Source organism: Alternaria ethzedia (genome assembly GCF_023757985.1).
Source record: "Alternaria ethzedia strain BMP 0044 chromosome Unknown scaffold_2, whole genome shotgun sequence".
Lineage (NCBI taxonomy): Eukaryota > Fungi > Ascomycota > Dothideomycetes > Pleosporales > Pleosporaceae > Alternaria > Alternaria ethzedia.
Genome location: NW_026056195.1, coordinates 1,886,272 through 1,899,572, shown reverse-complemented (window position 1 = coordinate 1,899,572; position 13,301 = coordinate 1,886,272). Strand labels below are relative to the sequence as shown.

Sequence of the window (13,301 nt, the reverse complement as noted above, 5' to 3'; positions counted from 1 at the left end):
CTTGAGGCTGGGAATAAGGACGAGGTTGCGATACTATAGCTCGTCGCGAGGTCGCGAGTACACGTAATGATCTCCACTCCGTCCGACAGTTCTGGATCGTGGGCACGGTTCGGCATCGGAAGCAACGACCCGGGCGTGGTGCGTGGGTGGCCTGGAATCGTCGGTCCAGAATCTCACAGTGCGCACGTGACGTCGGTAGATCGCAGAGCACACGGTCTTTGGCACAAACCTACGAGATGGACAAGCCGTGATGCAGGGCTTCTCTGCATCTGTACGATGGTAAGCCCCGAAGTGTTGTGAAACTGCGAGTCCCAGATCATCCAAGGTTGCTGGTCGGCTAGGATGCACTGCCCTGCAGGTGACGTACAGTGTCGATCGTCAGGCACCTTTACCGGTATGGTAACTTAGCCTCTTTGGAATTCCAAGGACTGGGACCGATCGCATCATGTCCCTCCGAGATGGCAATCGAACATGTGGTTCACTATCGCAAGGTGTTTCAAGACAAACAGCGGTTCGCCGAAAGCCAGTGAGTTCCGAAACGCTGGTGGCAACAGTTCGTTGCGCACACTGATAAGTCGGTTGCCTTTGGGTTTCTCGGGTTGATGTTGTCGTGGTGAAACGTCGGCGTGAAGACCCTGGAAGCTTGACGATGGGTGGCAAACTTTCACGCAGTTGTGTGGAAGGGACGTATGGATGTAGACACGTGCAAGACTTTTGCTGCTTCCGAAGAAGTAAAGATATGGCTATTAAGATACAACGTATATCTACAGATACCCTCATCGTACGCAATAGTTCCCTTCTTTGCGTATAATTCCCTCCTTGCAAACCATATCACAGCCCATCTTCAGTGTCACAGCACACCCATCCGTACACCATGTATACTTTCCGCCAGGCAAGCAAGTAACCTCTCCCTCTTGATCACAGGCCAAGCAGTGTTCCCTCGCCCGTCCTGCAGGTTCCGCAACGGCGAAGAAGCGCGTCCAGTAGTTTATCCTCCTCTTAGTCGCCTTGCTCTCTTCGTCTCGTCCCGCAGAAGGTGTTGCGTTGTCCATACCTCTGAAATCTGATGCGTCGATGTACTTGCTCTTCAGAGTGAGGATGGCAGAATGCATAGCGCTGGTGTTGCTTGCCTTTGATGCTGTATCTCGAACTTTCACGGGTACCTTGGCTTCGGAAGCTTGGGCTGACTTGGCCTTGTAACGTGAGTGAGCTGATGTGGTGGAGGATGTAGAGAGAATTGCAGAAGCGGTGGTTATAGTACTTACGTTAGGTGGAGTTATCGATGCTGACGAAGTAGCTGAGCTATTGGTAGCTATCGCGCTCCTTGTAGGCCAGTAGAATTCGGAAGTCTCTGACCCATAGGTAACCGGTATTGCCAATGGTGTCGCTGGTCTTCCAGATGCGGTACTGCTCAATATCGAGAAAGTAGGGAGGCTTCCTGACGGTGTGCTCAAGGTTTCCCAGCGCGTTATCCAAGGTAACTCAGGTGTCCAAGGCAGATCGGTGCTGGAATTGCCAGGTACAATATGCGACATAGTGTGGGAGCAAGTAGTACTCTTCCCCATCGGATTCGTTGGGCTGGCAGATGTGGCAAGTGTGTCAGTCACCATCGTACTGCCCGCGCTTGGAAGAGAGCTAAAGGCCATGGAGGTCGGCAAAGGATCATATGTAAAAGACGGTAAGACGAGAGAAGTGGTACCAGAAGGCCATATTGGAATACCGTCGATGATGCATGGTTCAGTCGGATGGGGGCATATCAGAGTAACAGCTGTGCTAGTGGGCTTACTATAGTCAGGTCCATCCGACGGTACCGTCACTGAGCCTGGTGATGGAGGGACGGCGAACCCGGAGGTATAGTTGCCAGTCTCACGAGGTGGCACGTAAGGTGAAGTGGTTGTGGTCGTTACAGTAGCCTTAACATGCGTGGTAGAACCGCCTGTTGGGGGCAGCTGATCGGTCGCCGTAGATGTTTGACTGTTGTTCTCATCATGGGAAGTTCCCAGAGCACAGCTCACGAGCAGTGCAATAAGGCCGAGATACATATTGCTAGTGGACATGATAGCGGCGCTAATATACTTGCAAAATGGTAAGAGGGTCGGTGCATGTCGCAAAGGAGAGGTGTCGGAGAGTCGTTATATCGCCAACAGATATCCACACTCGCTAAATGCATCACTGAGTTGTTCATCGACGTGTCAACATATCTTTTGTGGTCGAATATCGATACCGACAATCAGCAGTGAAGCGTCAAGGTTGTGAAAATTGGAAGCGTGCTCATTCAATCAGGATGTGCGCCATGTTCATCCCCGTTCATGTTCTGATCTCTGCCGCTTTTCTGAGTCGGTTCATGACCGCGGCGGCAATATCGTCACCTGTCTTATCGTCGATACCCTCCACATATATGACCTCGACGCCTTTCTTGTCGAGCTCTCTTAGTGCTGAAAATAGGCCTCTGGCAACATCCTCGGTCTTCGCACCAAGGTTGATCTCCCAAACCTGGACTGCCTCGGGCTTCACAATGTAGTGGTCGGCGTGCGGTATTTGATGCTGGGTGACAGATCGCAGAAGGTTTGAAAGGCGCGACGGCGAGTCGTTGGCGTCTAAAGAAGAGGCCGTGTCCGGTGAAGCGCAAATTCCTGGTCCATTCGTATCCGATGTCTTCACCTTCTCTGCGCCCAAACCCAACACTTTGTCCCAACTCTTCGTCCGAATGACACCAATGCGCCTCTTGCTCTTGAGCTCGTCCGATGTAGGTTGGCTCGCGCCTGTCTCGAACAGAAGAACCGATGCCTTGGGACTATAGTGTCTGTACTTCATCCCAGGGGCGCGCGGTTTACTCGAGTCTTCCGCTTGCTTATCCTTGTATCCGGCCACTACGTTCTCCCATCCTGGGCATTGCCGTAATTGTTCCACTGTCACACCACCCGGACGTAGTATCGCAGGTGGGCTTGAAAGTCCGTCTATGACTGTGCTTTCAACGCCTACTTCGCATGGTCCGCCGTCGATTATCAGGTTGAGTTTGCCGTTCAGGTCATCGTAAACGTGTTCCGCGGCTGTGGGTGAAGGTCGTGTGGACGCATTTGCGGATGGTGCGGCGAGTGGGCGACCGCATAGCCGTAACAAAGACAAGGCGATGATAGAACGCGGCATTCGTGCGCCAAAAGTGGGAAGACCTGCCGTGACCTCTGGTGCGAGGATCGAATTCTCGGAAGCTGGTAGGATGATGGTAAGCGGTCCAGGCCAGAATCGCTCAATCACCGGCCGGTAGATATCCGGTATGGGGTCCTTTCCATCATCTTTCCCGTCTCCTACGACGTCTAGCTTGCCCAAAAGTAGCGCTCGCAGCTGAGGTAAAGAGTGTATATGGACGATCAAAGGGTTGTCGGCTGGTCGTCCTTTGCTCGCGAAGATCTCCTTTACCGCCGCGCTTCTTGTCGCATCCGCGCCAAGTCCGTATACAGTCTCTGTTGGAAAAGCGACCGGAGTGTTCGTATTCACAAGCTCCTCCGCTGCTTGCTTTAGCGTTCCGGCATTAGCCTCACCCTCTGTATCGTCATATTCTATGTCCCATTCATCGATCAAGTCCTCCGACTTCTTGAATGTGATCTTCCCCAGTTTCTGAGGATCCACGCGTCTGACGCTAGTTTCAGGCATCGTTACGACGGAGGTATTGCACTTAGTTGGGGCGGTCGCAGTAATCGGCTCGTAGAGTTTGGCGGTGGGCGTGAAGGAGTTAATTGATCTTCTCAGCGTGGAAGTCGGGATGCGGCGGGGCTCCGATGCAGCGACTTGCACCAAATAACGTATGGAAGCGATATGGAGTGAATTATTCGTGGGTTTGACATTTGGTATGCGGGGATGGCGAGTGGGCATTAGAGTGATGACTGGTGAAAGCCAAAATTTCTCGGAACGTTGTGGGGCTCAGTTCCGATGGCACGCGACGTCATGCCAGCCCCGGGGGAGGGAACGCGCCTGACGCGCTCGAGACTTTCACAACGACAACACCAACCCAGCTGTGGTCAAATGGCAATACTTGACAGCCGACATGGTCTTTACTATCGTTCTTTCCCTCTGTGTGCCTTAACTACCAAAGGTGTTCGTCATCGAACCATAATTCTGACCTAGTTGCAGCCCTCTATTCTCACCAGAGCCAGAAAACGTAGTGGTATTCTGATGCGTCGCAGCAACAGCCTTTTGCAATACGCTTTGCATCTGTTTGTCATCCTCGCCTAAGGCGTCCTTCAACAGAGTCGAGAGCCCCGGCTCATCCGCCACAAGCTCCTCGACGTCTTCGTTGCACAACCGCTCCCTCTTCTCCCTGATACCGTTTGGGAAAGCGCATTCAAGATCGTTGACTAGGCTGGTAATAGACTCGACTAGATTAACGAATCCTTCGCGAGAGAACAGCGCCCATTTCGTCTTCGCGTACAAACCGTCCTTCGCCTTGGATGCTTTGTTCGTTCTCCCCAGAGCCAGCTTGTTCATCTTATCACACAACTTCCTCATGCGATCGCTAAGCTCAGGCTCTGATGATCTTCTCTCCAAACCTTTGGCCTTCTCCTCTGTTACCTGGAATAGCTTGATGATCTGTCCAAGCGTCCGTTGCGCGATCTCTTGCTCGCCCGGAGAGCAATGAAGAGGTGTCTCATCGTCCGTGTCTGTAACACCCACGGCACTGCCCCAATGAGAGAGCCGAATCTCGGATAGATGGAGCCTGATGCGGTATGTCTCGAAGTCTTGGCCGAAATCTTTGGCTACACGAACATACTGAAAGCATTCAAGGGCGTTGTTGAAGAGTGCAGCAATTCCAAGAGCACCAAGTGTGAGTCCAGCTGCTTCTGCCATCTTGGGATGTGCTAAAAGGATTGATAACGCAGGACGGCAAAGCTGTGATGCTTCTAGTTATAGATCTCAGCGGAGACCATCACATGGTTCTAGCAAACTGTATTATCATCACATGTTTACCATTGGTGGGTGGATTCTTCATTCAAGTAATACGCCTAGAAGAAAGAAACCATATCAGAACATACATTTGGGGTGTTTTGATCGAAAGAGACACGGCCAAAATGTTACTTCTTCACCTTGAGAGCCCAGTCATCGATGACCTGAACCACATCCGCATGGCCTCCTGCTTCAGCTCTCATGCGGGCGTTCTTGTCCCCCTTATCCTTGGTCTTGGGACTGGCTCCGTTCTGGAGGAGCAGCTCCACAATCTTTGCAAAGCCATTCTCAGCCGCGATGATGAGTGGTGTCTTCTTTTGTCCATTAGTACCATTGATCGCTACTCCTTTTGCGATAAGCAACTTCGCAGCCTGAAAGGAACCGTGTTTGGCCGCAACATGGAGAGACATGCTCATGTCAACATCTCGTTTCAGGAAAAGCTCGAGAAGGCTTACGTCGTCTTTCTCTGTAACAATGCGCAGCATTCTAGTCGTCGGTGTGGCACCTCTCTTCAGCAACATCTGCAGAGTCTCGTGACTATTGAGGTTCTTGGGGATGTGATACTTCTCTGTTTCACAGAGTATCTCCTCGCGTAGGAGTCCAAGGAATGGAAATTCAATCATTCTCCAGGGTAGTCCATCGTTGCCGAAGCGAACTACCAAGTCTGCGCTCGAACGGAAAAAATCTAATAAGGGCTCGACGATAGATGAAGATGCTTGAAAGCGCAGGGCAGAATACAGGAGCTTCTTTTCTCGCTCGCTTTGATGACCGAGCGTGCTGATTCTTGGTAGGAGAAATCGAATCACATCTTCATGGCCACGCATAATCGCTGCCTCCAAGCCGTAGTCCAGGTAAAGATGCAGGTCTTTGGTTCGGGTTAACAGGATCTCTACAAGCTGCATGCTGCCTCCAAAGCAGGCTGTAACGAAGGCAGGCGTAGGAACTCCCCAAAACTCATACAAGTCTGATGGTGGACTGAGTGCATTTGTGTCAGCTCCGGCATTTAGTAGCACATGCACAACGTCTTCAAGACCTTGACCACACGTATCCCAGAGTGCTGTTTCATCTTCGCTTTTTCCAGTCCGGAAATTGCGTGCTCTGACATTTGGGTTACCTCCATGATCAAGAAAATACTTGAGGACGCTGGCATGGCCCTCAGCGGCAGCGGAAAAGACTGATCTATCGTCCATGGTTACTTCCCGATCACACAGCCAAGTGATCGCGTCTTGATGACCACCCTCGGTAGCGTAATTTAGCGGTGATTCCTCTCGTAGATCTACGCGGTTCACGATATCGGAACGCGGTATACCTGGAACGGTAGAAAAGGACTCCATCCACGGCAGCACGCCTAGAGCTGCCGAAAGATGCATTGGAGGGATAGTTTGCTGCTTCTTGTGCCAGAAACCCTTTGCACCAGCGAACTTAGCAGGCATTTCCTGTTTCAATAAGGGAGTAATTCTCATTTGGAACGACCACCACCAGCCGGTATATGCCATACCGCCTGATTTGAAGAAAGTGTCGCCTCTGCTGTTTAAGAGATTCATAGCCAAGTCTTCTCCAAGGAGCCTTGCATGGTATGGCCAGTGAAGCGTGGCGTATGATAATAGAGGGAGGAGTGCATTTGTATGTTCATCATCACGGAACCAGTATTCGACTTCGGAAAGATTATGATGGAGATAATCTAGGCACGTGTGCGCGATTTCGAAGTGCACTGCATCTGCTTGACAGAAAAACGGCTGAATGTCAGCGTCGTCCGCCCCGCCCGACTCAAATAGATGTTCCTTCAGCGAGTAATGGACCAGGTCGACCGTTGGCGCATGAGTAGTATCGGTGGGGTATCTGATGATGAGCAAAGACCTACACCATGTGATACGATCACTGAGTCTTTGCTCTACTGATATGGTATCGGACCCATCGATGTCCAGCACCGCTGCTAGCTCAGCCAAGCTCATCGGTCTCATCGCTTGTGCTACCCAATGCAGCAGCTTGATACAATCTGAGCGATACTGCGGTTTTGAGTGTACTTGGTGAAGAAGTCGGTTGTAGAGCGGGCAAAGTCCGGTAGGAAACTCGGCTAGCGAACTCTCGATCTCCGTAGGCGTCTCCTTGACCGAAAGTTCGCCCATTACGCAACCAATCCAAAGGAACGAGTTGCCGGAGCGTGACCGCAGGCTTTCTTTGACTTGATTCTGGAGCGCTAGTGTGCAACCCGGCACCTGATCTGCCATATCAGCGACTCGCGCATCGATGAATCTGGTGATGCTCTCGTTGTAGCCCGGGTCTTGTATGGTATCTAGGTCGATTTTGGACGAAAATTTCATGCTTGCGATGTTCCGACTCGCAACGAGAATCCCCACATCTTTGCCGGAGCTGTTGGTATGAAGGTTGGACAACTTCTGTGCCAACCAACGAGCTGTTCCATCGTCGCACTCATCAAGCCCGTCGATCAGATACACCAGACCTTCAAGCTCCTGCTCGTGCAGTAGCTCGGTAACGATTCTCCAAAGGGCATCGCGCGACTGCATCGTAGCCTCAGCTCTTCGATCCTCCCGAACGTAGGGGTAGACCTTGCTGTGTAGACCTCGTTTTTGGTCGATAATTTGATGTATCAAGGTACGAAGTATTGCACATGCCGAATTGCGATTCGCATCCCGATGGTCGCAGAAGAAGTAAGCGAAGACTTCATTGCGAACATTGCATCGTTTCTCTAGCAAGGCCGTGATATGAACCGAAATCGTTGTTTTGCCTTTTCCAGGCCCACCTGCAATCCAGAGGGTCTTGGATGATGACCCATCCAACCAATCCGAGAAAGTGCAGTCTTGCCAGATCCAGTCGCATGTGTCAGAAACGGGGCTACCCTTAGTGTTCACAACATATTCGCGGTCGACGTCAGGGTCTGTCACCCAGAGCGCTTTGGTACACTTGTCGAATCGCTGCTCATCGGTATGGCATCCGGACTCATGGTTGATATTTCCGAAGTTCTGGCCTACCATGATACCATTATTGATATTGGCGATTAGGTTCGCAGTGTTTCGTACCGTCATGTCTGCCATGGTGGTGGGGCGATAGGCAAGATGTCCTCAGTGACGAGTCATCTTATCTTAAAGTCGCAGAGGACAGCAAACATAAGACCTTACACAAACCTCCTGTCCGTTTGCTAATTTAGAACCACGTATGTCAACATGGTGACATGTTGAATCATTCTAAGGGTGACTTTGCATGCTGCACTGAGCGGCCCAGACCGTAAACATCCTGGAGCCGTGCGACCTATGAAATTAAACGAAGGCCAGGGCATGAACATGTTTATGTAGTTGCAAACAGCAATATAACGATACATAATGTAAACAATAGTGTGTGGGAAATACACTTGCATTGCGATTATTTACCGTCTTACTCAGTCGCGTGGTGCCTGCGTTCTAAGACCAGCACATTCAACAAGCGAGAGTAGTTGCAAGTGGCGCATCAAAAGATGAGAGTCTACACCGATCGTGTCACACTCGCTCTTTCTGCTTGTTCTTTGCTGCCCAACAAACGGGCAGCAAGCCCCCGTCATCACTGATGCAGGTGGACCTCTGAGCACCTAGCTACTCAGCCATCTCCCCGTCAGACACCACTAAATTGAGTATATCAAGACCAGGAAGCTCCCAAATAATATCACTGAGTAAAGTCAAAAAACGTTTCCCAAAGGCTCGCATCACGAAAAGCCTTTCCGTGTCCTGTGAACATAAGAGAAGATTCGGCGAAGCTCCCGAGGTTCTTGGGCTAGTAGTACTGAGAAGATATGCGGGGATGGATTCATAGCCTCGGGAGTCTTACGGACGTACAGGCAACGGCGATAGACCGCATACACTGCCGAACGCTTGGTGCTGATGTCTCTTTGGGTGACTGTTATTAGGGACCGAACATCTTGCCAAGACTTAGTGCCGTTTACACTTTGTAGTATTTGAGATTGGTGGAGGATGCGTGGGTAGTGACGATTGAGTCTTCTAAGAGTAAGAGGCCTGTATGGTGGCGAGGCTGATGGCACTTGCAGGCCTTGCGCGTATCAAATTGCCCAGACTGTGGGTGTGGACGAACCTTCTCATCGCATAGTTTGCGCCTCGTGTTCTTGCCGGATGTTGCGAAGTTCGTCATCCTATGGAGAGACGAGGTTGAAAAAAGTGCTCCTCTACCTATGGAACTCGGTCGTATGGGAATGCCAGAATGACTGCACTGCGACGCGACAAACTTCCCCAAATGGACTGGTTATCGAGTGGTCGATGCAAGACAGCTCACTGATGAACTCATGGCTACTGGTGAGCAGTAAGCAAGACTACTGATTGGTGAGATCTTCTTCGGTAGTTGTTCGGCAACTGAGGGTTATCCGGTACACTTTCCCCTGAAAACTACCTAGGTAGATTACTAATTACTCATTATCTGGAGAAGACGGCGACGCCATGTAAGGGTCGCCGGCGCAGGGCGCTGCTGCTGGGACTGTCAACCAATAGCATGGTTCTCGTATGTCAGAAGTGCCAGTCGTGGATTTTCCCAAGCACCAGCCGGGCAATTTGATGGTCGATCTGTACCACGGAATGAACGAGACCCGGGGTAGTTTCCGCTAGCGTCGCGCTAAACAACGATTTCGTCGAGCTTATCTTTACACTTGCGCTGGCCGCCACGCCGCTCCGTCATCTTGATCAGATTCACACGGTGCCTTCCGTCTATAGCGCATGTTGCCAGTGGGTCAAACGGACTTGCGTCGTGGAGTCTGTTCACATCTTGACAGGCAGTTTGAGGAGTTCCACCGGGTCTGTCCGCCAAGTGCCACTTTTGGCGTGCCAACAATGAATGTTTTTTTTTTCACCAAAAAAAGAACCAAAGTCATCTCCAGGCTCCGGACAAGCGGACGGTAATAACAAAAAAGAAGTTGGCTAGGGGTATGTTGTGGATGTCATCCATCATCGCTGGGTTGCACCGCGCGGGAACTACCCGATGTAGCAAACTGAATTGTTTTCCATCGGATGATGCATCCTCCACTCCATTTCGTGTCAAGAAGACTTCTGTAATTCACGTCAAGAGAAATCGAAAGCTGTAGGAGACTGCTAGAGGATCTTCGCAACTTCACTCATACTCCCCGCAACAGTCATGACTCGCCGTGGTGCTACTCCAACTCGGATCTATCCCCAGTCGCCTCTCAAGAGAACACTGCAAATTCCCAGCACCTCCTTGTCTAAGGCCTTTTCACTACTACATCGGGCTGACTAGGCAAACAAGAGGGTCTCGAAGGGCACTCTGTCATTCCTGGACTTCTTTCGCAGCCAACTCAGGGTCTGACTATACTGCTGATCACGGAATGGCATCCGTTGTCCTTCAATAGCGCATTGCCGCTCGTAGCTCCAGTCTTGGCGACTATACCCCAGCCATGTGAGCCTTGCAGATCGACGTGGGCGATTACTGTCTTGGGACGGTTGTTCGACTACCCCGGACAATGGATTATGGTCGCCACCGCGACTGTTGGCTGCACACTGACAAAGTAGTCCATGTACTAGCGGATCAACCATGAGAAGATACTCGAATTCGTTCGAGACCGAAGACACCGGCTATGAGGAGCGTTGGGAGTGACCCTTAACTCCACAGTGGGGAACTTACGCTAGTCTGCAGCCGTGGATGCAAAGAAATATAAGATAGACGAGATCTGCTCACTATCATCAGCATCTCTTCACCCTCCATCACTGCACTACACAATGTTTGCGAAGACATCTCTCGTCCTCCTTACTGGGCCAGCTCTGCTGGTCTCAGCTTTCCCCGAGATAGCTCGTATGGTCGCTGAGAAGCGCATCCAAGAGCGTCAAACAACGCCACAAATTGTCGAATTCCCAGAATACCCAGGCACACCCAACCACGCCCTTTTCAACCAATTCGACCCTGCCCTCCAACTAGTCAACACATCTGGCGAGCACGAGTGGCGCGCCCCAGGCAAAGGAGACATCCGCGGTCCTTGTGCCGGCCTCAACGCCGCCGCAAATCACGGCTACATCCAGCGCGACGGTGTTGTCGATGCAGCAAGCATCAACACCGGTCTTTGGCAAGCTTTCGGCCTCGACAAGACAGCCACCATCTTCCTCGAGACCGCAACGGCCTTCTTCAACGGCGACCCCATCTCCGGTCGCTGGAGCATCGGTCCCCATTCAGACAAGACTAGTTCTCTTCCTCCACTGGTCGGTGATCTCCTTGGCAACGAAACAGGAATCTGCGCATACGGCCATCTAAGAAGTGAGGGCGATGCCAGTATCACCCGTGGCGATTGGCTAGCACCTGAGATGAACTCCAACTGCCGCTCCTACCCGCAATACATGCAAGAGCTCTTCGACCTTTCCAACCAGCGCGCAGGAGGTCTGATTACGCCCCGAGTCCTCGCCGAGCACTCCAACAACCGCAAAAAGCACAGCATCGCTACAAACCCATTCTACTTCAGTCCCGCGTACGCTGGTGTTGCATTCACCTTTGGCGCACACATGTTCGCGTACCACTTGCTTGCGAACCACAGCGCTGAGGCTCCCCGTGGATTCCTGACGCAAGATGTATTCATGGACTTCTTCAGCTACAAGCGCGATGCCAGCGGTGCGTTGACGTACAAGTACGGCTATGAGCGCATCCCAGACAACTGGTACAAGCGCCACCCGCTCGACCCATGGACGCTTGCAGACATTGGTGTCTCGACCGCACAGCAATGTGCCGCGTACCCGTTGAACTGCCAGGTCGGTGGCAACACGGGCGCCGTCAACAGTTTCTCGGGCGTCAACCTAGGTGACATTACTGGCGGCTTCATCAACTTCGCAGAGGACTTGAACGACCCCAAGAAGATGGGCTGCTTCATCGCGCAGGCTGTGCAGGCGGATACCCCGTCTTTCTTGAGCAAGCTTCTTGGAGGTGCTGCTCTGACTGCTGCTTTGGCTGCTGTTGACAGTCGTCTTGGGCCGGCGCTGCAGCCGCTTAAGGATCTAGGCGGTGGATGCCAGGGCGTGCCGGCGGGCAGGAGTATGTTCGACTATGGCATCAACTTCCCCGGTGCCACTCTCGAGACCGAAGGCCCGAGGTCTGGACAATAGAATTGGTTTGTAGTGTCAGGTGTAAGTAGCTGATAGATAAAAGTATTAGCTGTATCGAAATACAAATTTTCTAGTTCTATAACTACTCTGAGTTATGCAAGTGATAACTGTGAGGCGTGATAGTGAGACTGCTTTTAGCACGGGAGTGGGCAGCATCTGCTTCCACGCTTCTTTTAATCTGTTGAGAACACTCGTCTCGCACAGCGGTTGAAGTGTCGAGAGACTGTATCGTGAAGTTACTCAAAAGTAAAATGCGGTCCTGTCTGAACAATGCTCCAGATCAGATCCGCGATACGTGCGCAGTTGACAGAAGATGTGAGCAGAAAGGAGGTATTGCGCCCACCAGAACTCGAGATTCCAGACCCACACTCTCCCCATTCCCATTGGCCCTCCGCAGCTCCTTTAACGGCCTAGCCCCGCACTAGCCCCAGCTAGTGCGGCGGCATCGCTGAACCCTGAATCCCCATCCCAACTTCCTCAAAACTCCCCTTCCGAGTCGTCCCACCCCTGCTATCGCCCTCCCATATCCAGCGATAGCAAAAGCTTTCCCCAATCATGCCTTCTGCAGCCGATATCCTCAGCGATCCTGAAATCGCGCAAGCATACGAAGACGTGCGCTCTGACAAATCCGAGACCACGTGGCTTATCTTGAAGGTACATGCGATAATGCGCCCGAAGGGTTTTGTTCAACAAGACGTGATCGAAGGCGTCAAGTAAAGAAAAAACGTGAGGGACCTGACTGCTGACTCTTTTCAGTATGCATCCGCAACCTCAGATAACCTCAAACTCGCCGGCACAGGCAGCGGCGACATTGCCGAGATGACGGAGAGTCTTGGTGACGACGAAGCAGCATACGCCTACGTGCGCATGAAGCTAGGAAACGACGAGTACAGCGAGCGCGTCAAGTTTGCTTTTGTTGTTTGGCAAGGTCTGTCATGTCCCCTGCCTCAATATCGACATTGCTGAGACGACTTTAGGACCCCAAACAAAAGTGATGCGCAAAGCCAAGATGAGCTTCCAGAGTGGGCAGGTCAAGCAGGTCATCCGTACCTATGCTGTGGAGATCCAGACAGGGGATAAGAAGGATTTGGAGGAAGAGGCTGTGACGATGAAGCTTAGGAAAGCTATGGGTGCGAATTGTGAGTATACGTTTTGCTATTTGTGTTGACGGAGGAGCCATGCGATATTTGGTACAAGACCAGAAAATGATGATGAAGGATGTGCGTGCTAATTGTTTGGACAGATGATCGCCAGAAAACAAACTACTAGAGTATC

General features: G+C 51.7%; 4 protein-coding genes across 4 annotated transcripts; 2 read left to right on the top strand and 2 right to left on the bottom strand.

Moving 5' to 3' along the window:
* Nucleotides 1–4,077: 4,077 nt before the first annotated feature.
* J4E87_001429 (uncharacterized protein) lies at nt 4,078–4,842 on the bottom strand (the record flags this gene model as incomplete). The annotated part of the gene is made up of 1 exon (XM_049373073.1): nt 4,078–4,842. One exon carries the CDS (start codon nt 4,840–4,842, stop codon nt 4,078–4,080), a length of 765 nt encoding a protein of 254 aa, XP_049237731.1.
* A 224-nt stretch (nt 4,843–5,066) lies between these two features.
* Nucleotides 5,067–7,991, bottom strand: J4E87_001428 (uncharacterized protein; the record flags this gene model as incomplete). Its single annotated transcript, XM_049373072.1, has 2 exons — nt 5,067–6,592; nt 6,800–7,991. 2 exons carry the CDS (start codon nt 7,989–7,991, stop codon nt 5,067–5,069), a joined length of 2,718 nt encoding a protein of 905 aa, XP_049237730.1.
* Nucleotides 7,992–10,661: 2,670 nt separating this feature from the next.
* Nucleotides 10,662–12,026, top strand: J4E87_001427 (uncharacterized protein; the record flags this gene model as incomplete). The annotated part of the gene is made up of 1 exon (XM_049373071.1): nt 10,662–12,026. The coding sequence occupies one exon, from the start codon at nt 10,662–10,664 to the stop codon at nt 12,024–12,026; it is 1,365 nt and encodes a 454-aa protein (XP_049237729.1).
* Nucleotides 12,027–12,581: 555 nt separating this feature from the next.
* J4E87_001426 (uncharacterized protein) lies at nt 12,582–13,295 on the top strand (the record flags this gene model as incomplete). Its single annotated transcript, XM_049373070.1, has 4 exons — nt 12,582–12,680; nt 12,783–12,954; nt 13,004–13,165; nt 13,270–13,295. 4 exons carry the CDS (start codon nt 12,582–12,584, stop codon nt 13,293–13,295), a joined length of 459 nt encoding a protein of 152 aa, XP_049237728.1.
* Nucleotides 13,296–13,301: the final 6 nt, after the last annotated feature.